This window comes from Triturus cristatus, chromosome 2_2 (assembly GCF_964204655.1).
Source record: "Triturus cristatus chromosome 2_2, aTriCri1.1, whole genome shotgun sequence".
NCBI classification, from domain to species: Eukaryota; Metazoa; Chordata; class Amphibia; order Caudata; family Salamandridae; genus Triturus; species Triturus cristatus.
The window spans coordinates 801869434-801888214 of NC_140582.1; the positions used below are offsets into that span (position 1 = coordinate 801869434).

General features: G+C 45.4%; 1 protein-coding gene across 1 annotated transcript in view; it reads right to left on the minus strand.

The window, feature by feature from the left end:
* FIP1L1 (factor interacting with PAPOLA and CPSF1) overlaps positions 1-18781 on the minus strand; it is a 520306-nt gene that overhangs the window by 85402 nt on the left and 416123 nt on the right. The window contains exon 12 of the mRNA XM_085642102.1: positions 15963-16017. Within this exon, the coding sequence (XP_085498228.1) occupies positions 15963-16017 (55 nt within the window). The remainder of the gene's footprint in view (positions 1-15962; positions 16018-18781) is intronic.

An 18781-nucleotide genomic window follows, 5' to 3' on the forward strand; every position in this document is an offset into this window, starting at 1 on the left:
ACCCTAGCCACGATAACTAAAGACAAAAGCATCTTTGCACATCAATTTATTAAGTGTATACAACCCAGCCACCATGGGTAACCTGAAGATCTTTCTTGAAAATATAACCAATTGGATGTGGATGGCATCTCTCTGAAAATACATCCAAACAAGCTGTGTGTGTTCTGAGTCCAATTCTCACCCACCTATATCAAGTGGCTAGAATCCCTACATCCTCAAGGGTTATTACCCATTCTGGTACCTCATACCAATTTTCTTTGCTCTCTTATACACCACTCCTCAACCTAATGGATCACATAGCTAAATTAACTACATCCTCCTCATTTCAACTCCACCTACTTAAACTAAAACCATACAGTCCTCACTCTGACACCAGAACAACAGTTCAAGCCCTGGTTCGGACTAAAATGCGAACCACAGAAAGCAAGAAACACTTCACAGATATTTGCCTGCCATTTTTCCTCTTGAGGAGCTGAATTTAGTCCAATCATCAATGTACGATTACCATGCGAGTTAGTGTTTCTGCTCCCTATTCCTTGGCAATTCCTTATTTTGATCAGATTATTATCCGAGAATTTCACCAGCTTAAAGCCGGTGAAATGCAGTTATGGCAACTTCTGGAGTTAAATATTTCCACATTAATTGTAATTCTAATTTGTTGCTAATTCTGTTACCACCTGAATCAGGAATTGTCACTGAACATAATATCTTTAGTGGTAGACCCCTGGCGTTTTGGCGTCGCTTGTGGACTACACCTGAATTATCGATTTATGCTAAAGCCCTCCTGGAGGTCAAAGGGCTGGAGGGTTCATACAGGATACCCTGGTTGTCCGGTATTAAAACCCTGTTGATTGACCTTGGGATGGGTGACCTTTGGGCAAACCCAGATACTGTAGTTTTCCCGCCGAAAAATGTCCTAAAGGATGCCTATTGGTGCTTTATTAAGAACAGGAGATTTGCTTCCCTTATGGGCACCTCGATGACTGCCACATTCTTTGCTTTTAAGGATGAGTCTGTCTATGAGGGTTACTGGGATACCATTCTGAAACATTTTGATCGCAAACTGTATCACCTCACCAGTTTAGAGTGGGCGCCCTACCACTGCGAGGACTCACCAAAAGCTGGAGTCCTCTTGGTAGCGATAAGTGCCCCTTCTGTGTAGATACGATCGAATCTATGGACCATTTCCTTTTCTGTTGTCCAACTTATCTACTTCCTCGACGTGTTTGGCTTCGACCCGTCTGCAGATTAATGAGCACTCGTTCTGCACAGATTGCTAGTAGAATCTTGAAAACAGACACATCAAAACCTGTAGTAATAGGTGTTGCCAAATTCATTAGTTGGGCATGGATTCTTAGGGTACGGAAACTCAAGCCGTGATATGTGTCCCATAAGGTTCCAGCCGCTTCCATTATTATGGACTATTAGGTTAGACTGGCGCGTTTTTCACTGTATTGTATTATGTTTGACATTATGTCTTAATGATTTGTTCACCATGAAATATTTTACATGATTTTAGAATTTTTATCTTGTATTGTAATATGAATTGTACTGTTTATGAACCGTTTTAACTTGTATAGAATGTCTTTTATGATGTTAATCGAATAAAGACTTATTGACTGACTGACTGATATCTTTAGTGGAATTCCTGGTGTCCATTTAATAACACTTAATGTGTTTTTCGAACTGAAAAAGATGTACCAGTACACATCCAAATTATTGATTTAACACTTATTTCTTCCACAGTTATATTGAACTATGGTACATGTGCATTGCAGATCTTGAAAACTGTAGTTTACTGTACACCCCTTGGCTACTGTTGAAAGCACAAACGATTTAAGGGCCACTGAACATGACTCCTAACATTCTGTGCATCTCCAACAGCCATCAGCAAAGAGCAAAGCAAATTTTACATAAAACATCTCCATGTGTTTTGTGGCATGTTCAAGGTATTTGTAGGTGCTATGACACAACAAAACTTTGGCTGAGCAGTTAGTGGTGGAACTGACAAAATAACTTCTGGCACTTAAGTCTATTGACACTTAATAGGTAAGATAAACCTCATCAGGAACCCTCTTCCCATGATCATTCCTTGTTGCTCTTATCCATTATATTTATTATTACTTGCTGATGCCTTCTAAAAGGTTTGACACTGGAAAAGATTCCGTGTAGGAGAATAAAGTTACTTATACATCCAAGTCAAATTTCACATAGATTTGACAAATTTAGCAAACAGCCTCTCCTAGATACCTCTACTGTTCATAGCATGACTGTGATCCTAAATAATTCTTTTTATAAACGTGATAAAGAAGAACATATTATGACAATTAATGAAGCGGAAACTATAGAAAGTATCAGAAGTAAAGTACAGTCTTATTAATCCTTGCTTGCTTAGCTTTCCAGCCTATGTATTCCTGCATGCAACTTAGCCTCCATTTAAAGAGCTGTGCTTGCCAGATGTTAAGTTACTGTAGTGTCATATTTTATTTATAGTGGTCTATTTAAAGACCACCTGTTCGGAAATCACATTTGGATTCATTTATATTTTCACCTTTGTAGTAAGCTAGACGGATGTGAAGATTTCATTCAGAAAGAGTTCTTGTGCCAAGCAATTGTAAACGTGAACATTATAGCTGCCCACAGCGTTAGACCTGGTTTTGAAATGTAAAACAATGTCAAGAAAGTGCGTGTTTATGTTTCTATCTACATTTATCTATATGTTTGCAACCTATAAAGATCAAAAGATGGATGGAAATATAGAATGATGGCTAACTATACACACCAAAACCAAACACACAACAGTGTCCTGATCCAGTGCTCAACATCACATCAAAATGTGGCTGGACATGGCCTGCGGCCATGCTAAGAGCACAGTAAATGCATAATTTGGCCTTAGGAAGGCCATACCAGCTCTCTTCTACTCTAAAATGTTTGTCTGGTATCCTTCAAATGCCCAATTCTGTATACAGATCCACCAGGGGCACTGCCAGGCTACACATTTCATGATCAACAGCAAACACTACGTTTCATTGACTCCCCCTCAAATCTGTCCTAATAGATTTTACAAGATGTCGATTTTTTCTTGTGACACACTGTTAGGCACTGGAATGTACACACATTACCCGGCCTGGACTGTCATCTGAAAGCACCATCGGAAGCAACAGCAACTGCTGTAAATCTGTTTCAGCACTTGTGAAGATCAGTGATGGACAAAAATCCTGCTATGTGCACTATCAAGGCATTGTACTTCTGGTGCTAGGTTTCAATAGGATTCACTTGTGTGCATCTCTAAATGCGGAATTAATAAGCACTTGCAAAGCTAATAGGTCTCACCTGTGCCACTGTGTTTTAGCCATGTTGCACACTAGAGTGTCTGTTGTTCAGAATGACTAACAGTTAGTGCAGTAAGGATGAGTGGCAAGGAGTGTCAGAGTGGAATAACAAAGTGTCGTGTATTGGAGTGTAATGGCGTAGGGTGCAGAGTAGAGTGGCATAGGGTGCAGAGTAGAGTGGCATAGGGTGCAGAGTAGAGTGCCGCAGAGTGACACAGAGTGAAGTGCATTGACACAGAGTGCAGAGTAGAGGGCATAGAGTTCAGAAGTGGAGTGTGCAGTGGTGCAGAGTAGAGTGTTGTAGAGTAGCATTCTGTAGAGTCCTGTGGTGCAGAGTGGCATAGAGTACAGTGGCATTAAGTATAGTGACGTATAGAGGCACAGAGTGCCGTGGAGAGGCACAGAGTGCCGTGGAGAGGCGTAGAGTGCCGTGGAGAGGCGTAGAGTGCCGTGGAGAGGCGTAGAGTGCCGTGGAGAGGCGTAGAGTGCCGTGGAGAGGCGTAGAGTGCCGTGGAGAGGCGTAGAGTGCCGTGGAGCGGCGTAGAGTGCAGTGGAGCGGCGTAGAGTGCAGTGGAGCGGCGTAGAGTGCAGTGGAGAGGCGTAGAGTGCAGTGGAGAGGCGTAGAGTGCAGTGGAGAGGGGCAGAGTGGAGTAGAGTGGGGCAGAGTGGGGCAGAGTGGAGTAGAGTGGAGTAGAGTGGGGCAGAGTGGGGCAGAGTGGGGCAGAGTGGGGCAGAGTGGGGCAGAGTGGGGCAGAGTGGGGCAGAGTGGGGCAGAGTGGGGCAGAGTGGGGCAGAGTGGGGCAGAGTGGGGCAGAGTGGGGCAGAGTGGGGCAGAGTGGGGCAGAGTGGGGCAGAGTGGGGCAGAGTGGGGCAGAGTGGGGCAGAGTGGGGCAGAGTGGGGCAGAGTGGGGCAGAGTGGGGCAGAGTGGGGCAGAGTGGGGCAGAGTGGGGCAGAGTGGGGCAGAGTGGGGCAGAGTGGGGCAGAGTGGGGCAGAGTGGGGTAGAGTGGGGCAGAGTGGGGCAGAGTGGGGCAGAGTGGGGCAGAGTGGGGCAGAGTGGTGCAGAGTGCAATGGCGTCGTGGGCATGGACATAGAGCACAGGGACATAGAGTGCATTGGCAGAGTGGAGTAGCAAAGAGTGAAGCAGCACTGTTTAGACCCTATACAGGCTACAATGAATTTCCGGATATGCTCCTCTCGGTTCGAGGCAGGTGGGGCAATACACACCCCTAAAAACAAAGTAATATACTTACACTGAATGAGCGGAGGCTGATAGTGATGAGGGAAAGAGATGATTGATAGTGCTTCTATGGCTTCTTCTGGCTAGCGAGTATGCTCCCCCGATTGTTCTACTGTGCACGCTAGGACTCGGACTCAGTTTTCCATGAGTCTCTGGCCTGGAAATGGGATGTTTGAGTGAGAGCCGACGTACTGTCAGCCATTTTCATTTTGGGGGAATAAAGGCCACGTCCCTTAATCGTGCTAGTCACTTTTCCTTACAGCAAAGAAGATGCTCTTGTATCCTGGTCAGTGCATTTATTTCGGTAGTCGAGCCCTGCCAGACTAAATGAGGTGTGGTAACGAGGGGCCGGTGTGCTTCTTCTAAACACGCTTTCTGGTTTTGAGCACATCTTGCCATTACTAGACGTTTCCCACAACCATGCAATGTTGGGAATTTTCCTGAGGACCTAACAGGGCATGGAGGCTCCTTCCCGGCCTTGGCTTTCTTAAAGGGACAACCACTTAACGCCGACATCGCTCAAAAGCTCTACGGCAGACGGCTGAGGATTCCTCTCAGCCATAGACGCATGGGAAGACCATGCAGTCACGGAGGTACTACCAGGCGCGAAAACTGGGAGCTAAGTGCTACAAAACCTCTCCTTTTATGTTTTGCCATGCGTGCGTGTAGCTGGCTTTTGTAACTCTTTAAACTAGAATATTTCCTTTTCTCTGTACTTTTTTGACATATGCTATGCGACTGGGAAATGGTATGCAACTGAGCCTTGCTAAGAATAATAGGTCAGAGTCGAGACTACATTGTTTCCCAGGACTGAGGAACATTCCACTCCTTGTTTGTTTCCGCTAACCATTCAACAGTCTCATTGGGCATGTAAATGAGTATGTACAGTGAATGGGGAGCATAAGAGTTGCTGAAAGAGGATGACCATATGAGCTTGCTTCTTATACTGTTCCCTCATCTCCTTTTTTACTGACAACTGTTAGCACCAGTGGAATTAGCTCATCTCTCACTGTTCCTAGAAATGTATTCAGTTGACACAGCAGGGAGACCAATCCCCATTGCCAAGCGCCCGTAGGCTGTTGTTTCTTTGTTTTATCCACTCCTCCATTCCCTTGGGTGTGCTTCCTGGCGAGTAGTATAGTCTGTTACCCCACTAGAACACCGAGTGGAGTGGTCAGACCATCTTACCATTGTCCCCACCGGCTGGATTCAACAGGTTAGCACGTGTAGTAATACAGATTTCCAACTGAGTCAGACAGGCATAGAGTGGTGTGGCGTAGAGTAGAGAGAAGTGGCGTTGAACGGAGTGGTGCAGAGGTGTAGGGCAGAATGTAATTGCATAGAGTAGCGAAGAGTGTAATTGCATAAAGTACAGAGTGCAGAGTAGATTACAGTGGCCTACAGTGGATAGGCTTTGAGTGCAGGGGCGTAGAGTGAAATGGTACAGAGTGCAAAGTGCATTGGCGTAAAGCGTATTGGCGCAGAAGGCAGTGTTGCAGAGTAGCCTTGAGTGGAGTTGTGCAGAACAGAACGGAGTGGCAAAAGAGTGGTGTGGCAAAAGAGTGGTGTGGCAAAAGAGTGGTCTTTTCTTGCTTAAATCATACTAAAGTATTTTTTTCCCACACACTTAAGAATTAACAAATAAATTGCTTTATTTGTGCTTTCCTAATTCTTATATTTTCTGAAATACTTCTACAGTTCATTTAAATGTTGTGTACTAGAAAAAAAAAAAGCTTTCCTACCCTCGGTATTGAGGCAAATTGGCACATATATCCTCTCAATTTGAAGTCAGAAAAATTATAGTAAACAGAAACTCTCTTGAAGACAGAGCCCTTTATGTAACCTATTTATTTGAACACATAGCAAATATTACAAGAAAAAGATTGACAGGCCTGTTTACAGAAAGGAGCACTTTCGGAAGAATACAAGGAGAGGTGGTGTGAAAAGGCTTTTCTCCTTTGGAGGGACGAACTCAAGCTGGACAGCCTAAATCAATTAAAGTCAGAAAATAAAAAGCCAGAAAACTGTCCTGGGTCTAGTTAGGCTGGTTTGCAAAACTTAAGGGTAGCTGTAGCTTCGAGCAGTAAGGCATTTAACAGCACCAAACGATGAAATAAGATAGTCACACAACAAGAAGGAGACAACTACAATTTCTACAAATAGAGCATGTTCTCATGAATTTTTTGAGTCGCTGATCATTAAAATTCACCGGAGGGTTCCCGAGATACAGATTTTAGAAGCATCATATAACTTTTAATCAAACTGCAAACCAAGTTTTGGTCAACAAAAACTGTGCAAACTTTTGGAAAGTTTGAAATAGTTAGTTTGGTAACTTCAGCCCAACTTGGGCAACCAAATCCAACAGGGTGTAGGTGTAGGCTTCCAGTAAGGTTACCTTGGACAGTTACCTGGCCACCAGACTTTTCCAGTCCAGGTCCAGACTTTAGGAATCGATCACCATAGACAATGGAGATGCGGGGGGATGCAGGAAGAAAAAATGCTCAATGATGCTCCGGGAGCGGTGCAGTCGACGGGGCGAATTGCGGATGATTCGTTGGTCCGTGGGTGGGGTGGGGCGACTTTGAACACTGCACTCAGGGTCTCACGATCTCCTCTTTGCGACAGTAGAAGGCCAGCTGTGGCTTGAGCCCGCCAATCTCGCAACACAGCGGTCACAGCGGATATCTTTGGTGGGGGTTAGTGTCCCTCTTGGGTGACGCATCCAGACTTTGCTAGCACTCCCGGGTCCTGCAGACTCAAGTGCAGCTTTTGGCTATCTCATATTTGCCTCTAGGTGCGCCCGGCGGCGGTCACCGGTAATTCCTCAGAAGTGGCTACTGCTTTGCCGGTTTGGGCTTCCTCAGCATTGATGTCCCTTTTGCATTTCCAGGGAGTCAGCGGACTAACTCTTGGAGTCGCTATTTTGATCTGGGGCTGGGAAAAACTTTTCCCTGAGCCACAGGCACAGTCCAAACTTCACTAGCCTAAAGTGTTCTCCAAATCGAACGTGTACTAAAGTTCAAGGTGCCAGGGGTGCCCATTATATCCTGGGAAAGTGTACTGAGAGGACAAAACGGTCACTAGCCAATAGGCTAATAGGTCCCCTCTTCTTTCGTGACAAAGTTCCAGCGATCTGTGGCATTTGGCAATTCCAGAATGCAATATTCTTGCCACTCTCAAAATGTCTGAACATTCCCTCTACTGTGAGGAGCTTTGTAGCCCACCACAGAGGTGTGGCTACCTAAGGGCTACACGCCCATGGGAAAACTGGTCTGAGGATGGGTTTTCCCTCTATGGCCCAGTCTCCAACTTGTCTACATGAACAAAAGGCAGCCTGCTCAGGAGTGTTATCCCTGGGTGCCCTTTAAAGGCAGCCTCCCCACTAAAGCTTGCCTTTTAGGCTAACACCTTGAGTGGCCTTCTCTGGACAACTGTCTTTCCAGTCTGCAGTGGCTGGCTGGGAACCATTTTGTACTTTGTTACACACAGTGTGGTGCAAACAGTGAGCAGCCCTGGGTGGACACTCTGCCTTACATGGCTTGGTACCCTGGGTACCATATACTAGGAACTTACAAGTAAGTCCGTGCTTACCAATTGTGGACATCCAATTCGACATATCTTTTGTAGTGGGACAGAACACTGGTTCTGGGGTTTGGTTCCTATGCCTCAGTGCACCCTCAAAGTCAAAAACCCAGCAGTTAGTAGTCCAAATGGGGGCATAAAGTGTGTGTGTGTGTGTGTTTGTGTATGGAGGGGGTGGGGACCTGCAAAAAGCCAGTTTCCTTACACAATCCATAAAGACAATGGTAAGCAACAGGCAGAATATAATCCCATGGGAGCTTTATGAATGTCCCCAAGATGTCTTTAGCTGTCTACTAGACTTCGACCTAAAAAGCTGATGAATTCGACCGCTTGTAATCACAAGAATGTCATACTCCACAACAGAAAACAAAATTCTTTGCAAAAAGCAGTGTCATCCTACATCCCGCTAGTTCCTTATTGTGAATTAGACATGAGGTCAATATAAACACCAGTGAACCATCAAAGATGGTTAATAGAAGGCCATTGGTACAACGGAGTGGTGGGTACAGATGGCCCTAGAATTGAACCATGCTTGGTGCCTTAATGGTCCAAACTTTGCAATTTCAGGAATATGTACAAATATACATTTTGACAACTCAAGGACACTTTTCTGTTCAGGAAATAAAATTACATATATATGTTTTGGAGCTGTGAGCCATCTGCCTATTTGCCCCATGTATATATCCTCTGTGAGGCTTATGACAAATAAAGTGACTGTTCTATAATACATTAGAGAATGAGTGGGCACAGTGTCCACTTTTCTTTCTCCAGGGGACTTTTGAGAAACATACTCAGTCTTTTTTTATTACTGAGAAAATACTGAGAATGTTTGCTTACTGGGCTGCATCGGTCGAATACTCAAAACAATTGGCTACCCCTTCAAAGTCTGCTCATTTCACCAAGGCTCTATAGCGGCAGTTTTTGTTGGGATTGCCTCTCGTGGACAGATGCACTACAGAAACATGGTAGAAATGCCACACTTTCACACAGCAAAAATGCTTTAACATGCATTCCAGAGCTAATTGCTCACGAACCTGTTTGGTGACCAACCTATTTCAGGTCACTACAGACTCTACATCCAATCTGGAACTTTTCACCAGCAAATAACTGTTTTCAGTTGTTTTAGATAATGTAGTTGAGTGAAAACAAAGCATGACAACAACACCAAGAACGCATTAGGCCATCACATGAAACATCAGGACCAGACATAGTGTCCACCATGTTGTGATGGAAGGTTGCCACCCTACCAGTCTGTCTGTGTCAAAAACCATCTATAATGATACCTCAGAGTTCTATTAAAATTCTTGTAGACATTCCCTGAAAATCAAACATGCATTGGTCTTCTGAAAAGGTAATAACTCAATCCTTGGGTTCAGCATAGCTGGCCCTTGAAAACAGTATAATAGTTTCAGTTACAAATACAGCCAAACTACAACAGCCAAACTACAGTTAAACTACTTAGCCTTCCTAACAGGGTGTAGAGCCTTGTAGACATGGGGTTAACTGTTCTTTTGTCAGGGCTTTAGCTTAGCTAGACTCTAGATAGTTCATGGTTTTAGGATACACTCAACAACTGTTCAAATATGCTCATCACCCAGCTCTTCCTTCATCCGTGTATGGCCTAGTACCTATTACCAATGCATGTGTACATTCAAGCATAAAATCTCAATGAAAGGTTTAATTTCCGTTTGCGTTTCTGAGATTGATTCAATGGATTCACCACCATTAAAACACTGATCTTGTTCTTCTTCCCTCTTATGACTCTTTTTATCTCGTCTTTATGATCACTCTAATTTCCTCATCACTAAAGTGAAGTCGTAGGACTTTTGCAACATCTTGTGGAGTCGAGATGAGGTAGGCTTTAGTTCTAGCTAGACGCTAGGTAGGCTGAAAGACTACGTGCATCATCATCATATAATTTCTTAAACAAAGTGGTTCATGACTGGCTTCATTACACACAAGTACAAACTACAAAAGGTGCTGAATTAGGAGTATGCTCAATTCATGAAAGAACATTTCTTGCTCTTTTTGAAAACAATGCTAAGCACATTTCTTTAAAAGAAAGAATGTATTTGGAGCGATACTTTGCCTAGAAATGTGTCATTTATTCGACTGCACCCTACAAAATTTTTCTGTTTTCATTTTAACCTCCTCTATCTTACCTAAACCTGTGGTAACAAAGTCAGTTAAGTAGCCCTCAAAGTGATCTGGTTCCATATCCATCTTTAGGTTCTGGTTCCATGTCCAGTCCAGAAGGAACTGACTTTCTAGATCCTCACATTAGCTTTGTGAAGCATGTGGATTTCTAGACAAAGGAGCCTCAGTCGTCTGCTCTGTAAGCCTTAGCATTAGGGTTTGAGAGCCTAACTAAGTCCTTTATGGCACACTGGTAGTTGTACATTCGTTATTTCCTTCTTGGTTCCAGCTATTATTTGCTTTGTACTTTTAATATTTATCATCATTGTGATGGAGTCATTCCTATGGGCCTGCAGATGTTCAATGAAGTCAGTTGTTGCCAATGGACTGTGTGTCAATTCAAACTAACAGGTTACTTACCTTTGGTAAGGCTCGGTTTGGTGGATACTCTAACTGCATATTCCTCACCTTGTGAATATCCAGAGGTGCCAGACAGGGTCCACGGATAGTGGTTTGTAAAGAACAAGGAAGTTACAGGAGGAAATTGGTGTAGGGTTGCATCTGGTGATGAGGGCCAAACAACCTTGTATGGAAACATTGTCAGCTTTGGTGAGATTTATTATTTCTTGACTATAACAGCTAGTCCGCCTCCTCTTTTGCCTATAAGATTTTGTGTGACAGTCCGATAGCCTGGAGGAACAGTTTCATGCAATACTGGAGCCATGTGATCTCCCAACAATGATTGTTATGAAGAGTAAGTCAGGTTGTGTGTCAGTGAGTAGGTCATAGATGTGAGGCTAGTCTTTAAAGAGTAATCGAGCAATTCTTAGTAGGCAGTCTAGAGATTTGTTTGGTAGTGGTGTGACTGTTTTCATAGAGTTGTCTTGCTGTGTAATAGAGAAGGAGATGCGAAGTTGGGAAGAATGGAATGTTGTTTATTTTGTTTGTGTCTGCTTATGGTGAAAGGTGTATAGGTTAGGGGTGGTGGTGTAGCATGTGGGTCATATTTTAAGGCTCTAAATTGTGCAATTGATAAGACATGGGTGAATGAGTGTTGTTGTGTTGGGGTGTTTGTGGTGGGAGTTGGCGAAGATAAAAAATTCGGGAGTAAAGTTGGTTTAGGATCATTATTATTGTTTTAGTCATGAGGGGGTTTTGTGACAGAATGTAGTAAGACATTTGTGTGTGTGTGTTTGTGATGTGCTGGTGTGTGTCCTAGGTTTTGTGGAGTAGCTAGATGCGATACTGATGTAGTGAATGTCTGTGAAGGGTTTGGATGTAAAGTATGGTTGGTAATTGGAAGATGGTTAGGGGTAATGGTGTGTGTCGAAGGAGAGTATGTGGTTTGTGAGAGGAGAAGGACTGGGGTTATGAGTGTTTGTATTGGATTTGGTAGTAGGAATAAGTAATATGTGTGGTGGAGTGTAAAGTTTGTTTGGCTGCTTGTTTTGGGCAAAAAGAGGAGGAGGGTGTTGTTGGTGGATGATATGAGAGAGGGTTGAGTATAGGATTGGTAGTGCTGGAAAGGGGTCTGCTAGGAGTAAGTAGAGGGTAAAGATGGTGTTTTGTATGAACAGGGAGTGTGTGTTTGAAGGGATTAAGGTTTAGAATGGAAGGCATGTACACCAGTAGCCAAGAAGGTGTGGCCACCATCGTGAGCAGTGGCCTGCTGCAGTACAGATGGCCTCAGAGGTCAAACCACGACAGGGGCCACCAATGACCCATAGGCCATCCCACCCGCCTGCCGGGCGCTCCTATCCACATGCTTCAACACAGGTTTGTTAGTGCACCACGTTTGGCAGCAAGGGGAGGCCCAGTGACGGCGCAAGGGAGACAGCGGCCTTGTTTGCTGCACCTGCAGCCTGTACCACTCCAGTGCAGAGCAGGGTTCATGGCATTGGCTCATTCCACAGACACCGGTGAGCACAAGTGAGGCCTCCTGAAGCAGTGACCTGTGCTGCAGTTGCCCCGGCTGTTGTGGACGACCCGCAGTGGGTGGGATATCTAATTGTGCCAAGTGAGCTGCTCTCTTTGGAGCCAGAGACCCGGTGGGTGGCCAGAATTGAACCAATGGGCCTTTTTGATATCGGGTGGTCCTGGGCCTGGTAGGCTCGCTGATGGCTGGGCATTATTGTAGGAGGCCTGCACTTTTCGGACCGTCGCTGTCAGTACAGATTTTAGCTACTGTGTTGGACCCCCTTGATCTGCCTGCAGTTCCCCCAGACTTGTGTACCTATATTTGAGCTTATTCTGAGGGTTGCTGTAGGGGGAGTCCGCCCACCTAGGCATGGACAGTTTATTGTTGAGGGACAACAACGTCTATTCCAGCTCCTCCATTCGCCCAGCAATTGCCACAATGGTAAAAACCAATTTCAGACAGGTTAAGCACCCCGGCGCACTGAATCAGAGTCCAGGGAGGACATTGCCTACTCGCCGGACCACCTGGGTGTGTCCAACTCTGCTATTGTGCTCCTTAGAGAACTTCAAACTAGCCTCCAATCCCTGGATGCCAATACTGATACTATGACCACTCGGTTGGATGGACTGATGGAACAGCTAGACCAATACTCTGTCAGAATAGATAGCGCAGAAAGGAGGATTTCTGGGCTAGAGGACAAACTCTCTGAAACCAAATCCAAACTGTCATGACTAGAGAAGCAGACCCTCGCTGTGGCGGTGAAAAATTAATATGTAGCAGCCAAGTCCTGGCAGAACAACATCTGCATAGCAGGCTTGGTAGAATCCACAGACACTGGCAGGATGACCTCGTTTGTTAAAACGCTTATGATCGGCCTGTTAGGACACGACAGCCTGTCTGGAGTGTTAATTGTGGAAAGGGCACACAAATCTTTAGAGCCCAAACCTCCCATGGGTGACCCCCCCCCCCCCCTCTCTTCCCGCGACCTATAATTGGTCGGATTCTTAGTATTTGGGATTGGGATGCTATCTTGCAGCTTGAGTTCTTAGCGATCCCTCTTCATACTGAATCATTAAGAGTCCTGGAAGATATTATCAATCTTTTTGGGCTGTTTGACCTCTGGTGGGAGACGCACCCTTCCAAAACAGAGAACACACATTATTCCGATCTGCATAATTGCTCTTCTCGACTGGGTTATTGGCTTTCCACCCCTGACTGGTGGGCACGGGCTACAGTGGTTTCCCACCTACAGTGCACACTCTCAGATCACTCTCCGGTCAAATTAAAGCTGACGTTTCTGAACTCTTCCTCACCCAAACCACAACGGCATTTCCGCACAGCTCTCTCCTAAACATGCCACAATGTGCGAGGCCCTAAAGCTTTTAAAAGGGGGGTAGGGATAGCTAAACATGGTGGCATTCTCTGGGATATATGGAGACAATTTGCATCATTAGAGCAGAAGCTCAAAGACCTGGAGACAACAGCCATTCCCATTTCATCCAGGAAAGCAAAATATAGTTATCACCACCTGCTTTAAGAGTTCAGAGATTTAGCATGTCGTACGGCTTCAAGTTTCTCAGTAAAAACTGTGCATTTGTTGGACAACATAAACATCAGGACTGTGCAAGACTGACTCCATGCACACCATCCAGATATGTGGCCTTAGTCCTGCTTGCTCACAGTGCACCATCTGTACCCCTAACCTGACAAGGTAACAAATGGATTGTGCAACCTCAGAACATGACAACCCTGACTCCTCAAGAAACCTTTTCATTGGGTAACCCGTGCATACCCAAAGAGACCGTGAGATAAGTTCCCTTGGTAAATATGCTCAAGCGCACAAATACAGTTAGGGAGGGTAGCCAGGTAAGACCTTGTCTTGGCTCCTACGTCGTGACAAGCGACAGGGGAACATATATACTATTACATAACAGACTAACTCGCCACAGGTTGACAGTGATGATGTCCTTGCATAGTGTGTGACATATCAGCGTCTCTAGGAACTACGGCTTACAGACTCTGCTGCCCATATATCCGCCTTCCTCGACAAGGTGGCCTTGGTTTGGCTGGACCAGGATTATCAATAGGTCCCTGAGTCACCTTATTTCGGTTGAGGAAATAGTTGTTGCCATAGATGCCTTATACGAGGGCAAGGCACCAGGGTCTGATGGCCTCTCCATCAATTTTTAGAATGTGTTCAAGCATATCTTAACGCCTCACCCTTTGAAGCCTTATGCAGAAGCGCTTGCTGAAGGTGAACTTCCTCCAATCTTGTGTGAGGCGGCAACCTCTGTGCTCCCCAATCTCGGCAGATTTGCCATATACTCTGCAACTTTCCTTGTTCCCTTAGCCCCAATGTCCAGGCTAAGATACCATGAGCCCTAAGGTTAAATAGCCCTCGTGATCAGGAGGACTTTGGCCAATTTGAGCCCTAACCCAAGCCAATCAGAAACGTAGCTCTAAGCCCTAGAGCCAAAGGAAGTCTTGGTCCTATTAACCAATCACAGCCCTAGCCACTAATCAAAACCCAAGCCCTAAGTCCAATAGGAACTCTAGCAATAGGAACTAACCAGAACCCTAGCATTATAAGCCAATCAGAACTTAAACCCTAAGTCTCAGGTCCAATAGAAACCCTAGCCCTAGGAACCAATCAGAACCCTAGCCATATCAGCCACTCAGAACTCTAGACCTAAACTCTAAGTCCAAAGAGCTACTCAAAGTGAACAATTCATAGACTACTAAGTACTTTTAAAAGACACATCACATCCCATTTACTTTGTATAATCGCAGAAAGTTTCAGCAGTAGGTTTCATGTAAGTGTGTTTTCTAATAGCAGTGTTCTTTACACTAGATTTGCCATCTCAGACACCATCCCAGTGCCAGATCTCCAAATGAACAGTAACTGCCATTTTATTTTCAAATTAAGTCCACTGCTGCCATCTAATCTAGCAGGATACTTTTAACACATTTAGTGAATCTTATACAGACTGGACAAGAGCAAGCAATTTGACGATTTGCAAAACAATAGAAAAAGGTAAATTAAGAGTTGAAAGTAACAAACGTTCTTCAACTATACCTGCACTGAGGTTTTGCAGGACTAATATACAGATATATTCACAATTCAAAAAATAAAGAACAGTCCAATGTAAACAGTTCCTAAAAGGTCACGCACCCTGATCCTACCGGACTCTAGTCTACACAAAAAATAAACAAAAAACTCCGGCAGACAGGAACATATAAATGTGCTGGCACTATCCCCATATTAAAGGTGCTTATGCTCCCCTACCCACAACATAATATTTCCCCCACTCAAGGAATGCCTACAAATTACAAATGCTAAGGAGCCAGACACAAATAGCATGTTAAAATAATCAGTCTCTTGCTGGCATGTCAACATCGCTTTTGTGTGAAATGCAAGTTTAAGAAGCTTATTTCCAAAATGTGCCTTAAGATTAGCTTAAACCAGTTTCTAAGAATTAAGTCCCATTAACCTTTTCCAGTATGATAAAAAATCTTTAAACTACAGAGACTTGTGCAGTATTTTTGTCGGGAGGTAACAGATGGTTAAGCACAATAAAACGAGTTAGCGGACTAAACATACATAGACCAAAATAAATGTGTAAAACCCGGTGTATCTGCCAGTAAGTATAAAACATGTACTAAGATAGCATATAATTAAGTTAACAAGACGATCTTGCTTTGTAAGTGATAATTGTGTATTAGAGGCAGTTTAAACAGAGTAACGGTAACTTACCTTTCAATGGTAGGTATTAGGGATGGCGGTGGACCGCCAGGAGGAGGTGGAAAACCTGAAATACAAAAAGATAGAATTTCTACATTATTAAAAACTCTCTGCATAGCACTGATTGTACATTAAAATATCCTGCAATCTACAATAGGATATGCAATGCTGGAATTATCATCAAAAATAGAACAGTAATTTAACAGTGACCTGCAATCATATTTTCCATGGTCAAGCATCAAGTTATTTATCTGTAGCTCATCTGATGAGAAACAGAACTATGTGTTGTCACCAACTGTTTTCCTGTTTTCAGGAACTTTGGCTAGTTCAGAGTGCGAAAATACAAGAACACCCCTCCTGGAAGCCAGAATCCGCGTGAACTGGGTTTGCTGTTGCGATTTAGCCATGTGATGCCATGCTTGAACCAAGAAAGGATGGTAAATAAGCTGCAGAACTGAGTGCTAAACTGCACCAAGGAAAAACAAACTATATTCTATAACAAACCTACAATCTATCAGTATTCACCTTCTTTAAGGCAGGAAATAATGACTTGCAGAATGGCTTTCATCACCCCATTTAGATACTGACAGTTTAAATCAGCGATGGAATTATTAGTCCAAGACCTTAATTTCTCGAAAATTAAATAACAAATTGTACCATTCATCCTACCACTTAGAAACTTACCAAAGCACAGACAATCTACACCAGTGACAAAATTCAGAGAGAAGGGATCCTCAAGACAAATCTATACATGCACAACATCTATTATAAACACAACCATATCTGGCAAAATTTTAAAGGTTTGGCGACAGATTCCATTAAAAAGTCATGAGATCACTGTGAGAAAGTGCCATCTTTGTTGCTTGGTATGCCCCCACTTTTTGCTAAATTGCTGAATGTACTTTTACTGAGAGTACCCTGGACTCCTGCCAATCAGGTGCCCAGGGCCCATGTTCCTTCCTTAAAACAAACAAAACCCAAATTGGCAAACCCTGGCCACATGTCAGCCCCTGGTAAATGGTACCCTAGGTACCCAGGGCCTTGTGACCAGGGAAGGCCTCTAAGGGCTGCAGCACCCATTGTGCCACCCTTAGAGGCCCTGTACCCTTACACACACACACTGCCTTTGCAGGCTGAGTGTCTGGGTGCAGGACAAAATGAAGAGTCGACATGGCACACATCTCTGTGTGCCATGCCCATCACCTACACTGCCAAGGCATATGTCAGTCACCCCTCTGGCTGGGTGCCTTACGCCTATGGTGTGGGCACAGGAGCAGGAGCCTGGTGCCCCTACAGTACCCGGGTCCATTCCTGGGCACTGTAAGTGCAGTGCTGCCATTTAAGAGTACATGGTGCTGAGAGCTCGTCAAACACGAGCTCCACAGCACCATAATGGCAACACTGAAGACTGGGAAGTTTGGTATCAAACTTCTCAGCACATTAAACCCACACTGATGCCAGTGTGGGATTTAATGTACCAAGCACCACAGAGGGCATCTTAGAGATGCCCCCTTTCCACTAACCTACAATCCACGTCTGCTCTGAGGGTGCCCAGGCTGCCACACAGCAGACACGTTGCTGGACCCCTGGGTGGGAGAGCCCCTGCTCTCCCGGGCCAGCAACAATGCACATCCTGGGTGAGGTGAGAAATCTCCTCCCCCAGGATGAGCAAAGGGAAGCTTCAAAGGCCTCTAGGAGTTTCCTCAGGCCACTGCAACCCCCCACTCTAGCGGGAAGCTTGGCCGGAAACCCCATACAAGGACAGGGGATGTGCCAGCCTGCCCACCCCACCCCTCAGGGGGGGGGAAAGGCGAGGTGAAGCACATCTCCGGGCTCTCGCCATCTTGAAGATGGGAGGCCCTACCCTATCAGGATTAGGCTACTGCCCCCTCCCACAGGAGAGAGGCAGGATAGGGGGTGTACCCACCCTAGGACAAGGACCCATTGGTCCCTGGCCTTCACCTACCTGTAACGCCCCTAAATCTAGTATTTAGGGGCACCCTGAACCTTCCTTCCCCAGATTCTGGAAGAGCGAGAAGAAAAGAAGACCTGCCCTGCAGCTGCAAAGGAGAGGGAGACACCAACTGCTTTGGCCCCAGCCCTACCGACCTGTCGACCTCGGACTTGATCCTGCTCCAAACCCGGCATCTCTTGTGGCCAGCAACCTCAGAAACCCCGGAGGACCTGGCTGCCTTTGAACTCTGATCCCCTGGGACTCCCATGAGTAGAGGCTCTACTCAGAAACTACCTTTCACCCCTGGCAGCAGCCCGGAACCGCGATCCCAGCCCACTCTGCACCCGCCAAGCCTGGCCGGTACCGGAGTGAACTAAACCCACGAGGACGACCCCACTGCGACTGTGACCCCGAGTCCGGCACCCAAGGACCCCCTCGACTATCCTGAAGAAGCCTGCAGCCTCAGAACAGAGTGCCACCCCAACCGCGATCAACAAGAGGGTAAGATTCCCGACATCAAAAGGCACCCCTGCACCCGGCGCCCCACGGCCCCCTGTGCCCAATTCCGGGGTACCTACCTATCCTCCAACTACCCAACTTACCCATCGAAGTGGTGGTGGCACCCAAAGAGTCCTCGTCCCCGAGCCTGCAGTCTTTTTCCAAACCGGAGATTTCTCATAGAAATCAATTGAGCGCCCGACGGCTCAAAAGCACCCTGCACCCAGCCGCCCGAGTGGCCCTGGCAGTGAAAACTCTACTCTAACATACTTCCCCAGAGTAAGTGACCAGGAGCCCAGCTCCCACAGCCGCGTGGCTTGCTCGACAGCAGCCACCAACCCAGGCCCCCCTATCCCTCATAGGATAACACTGGGCCTAA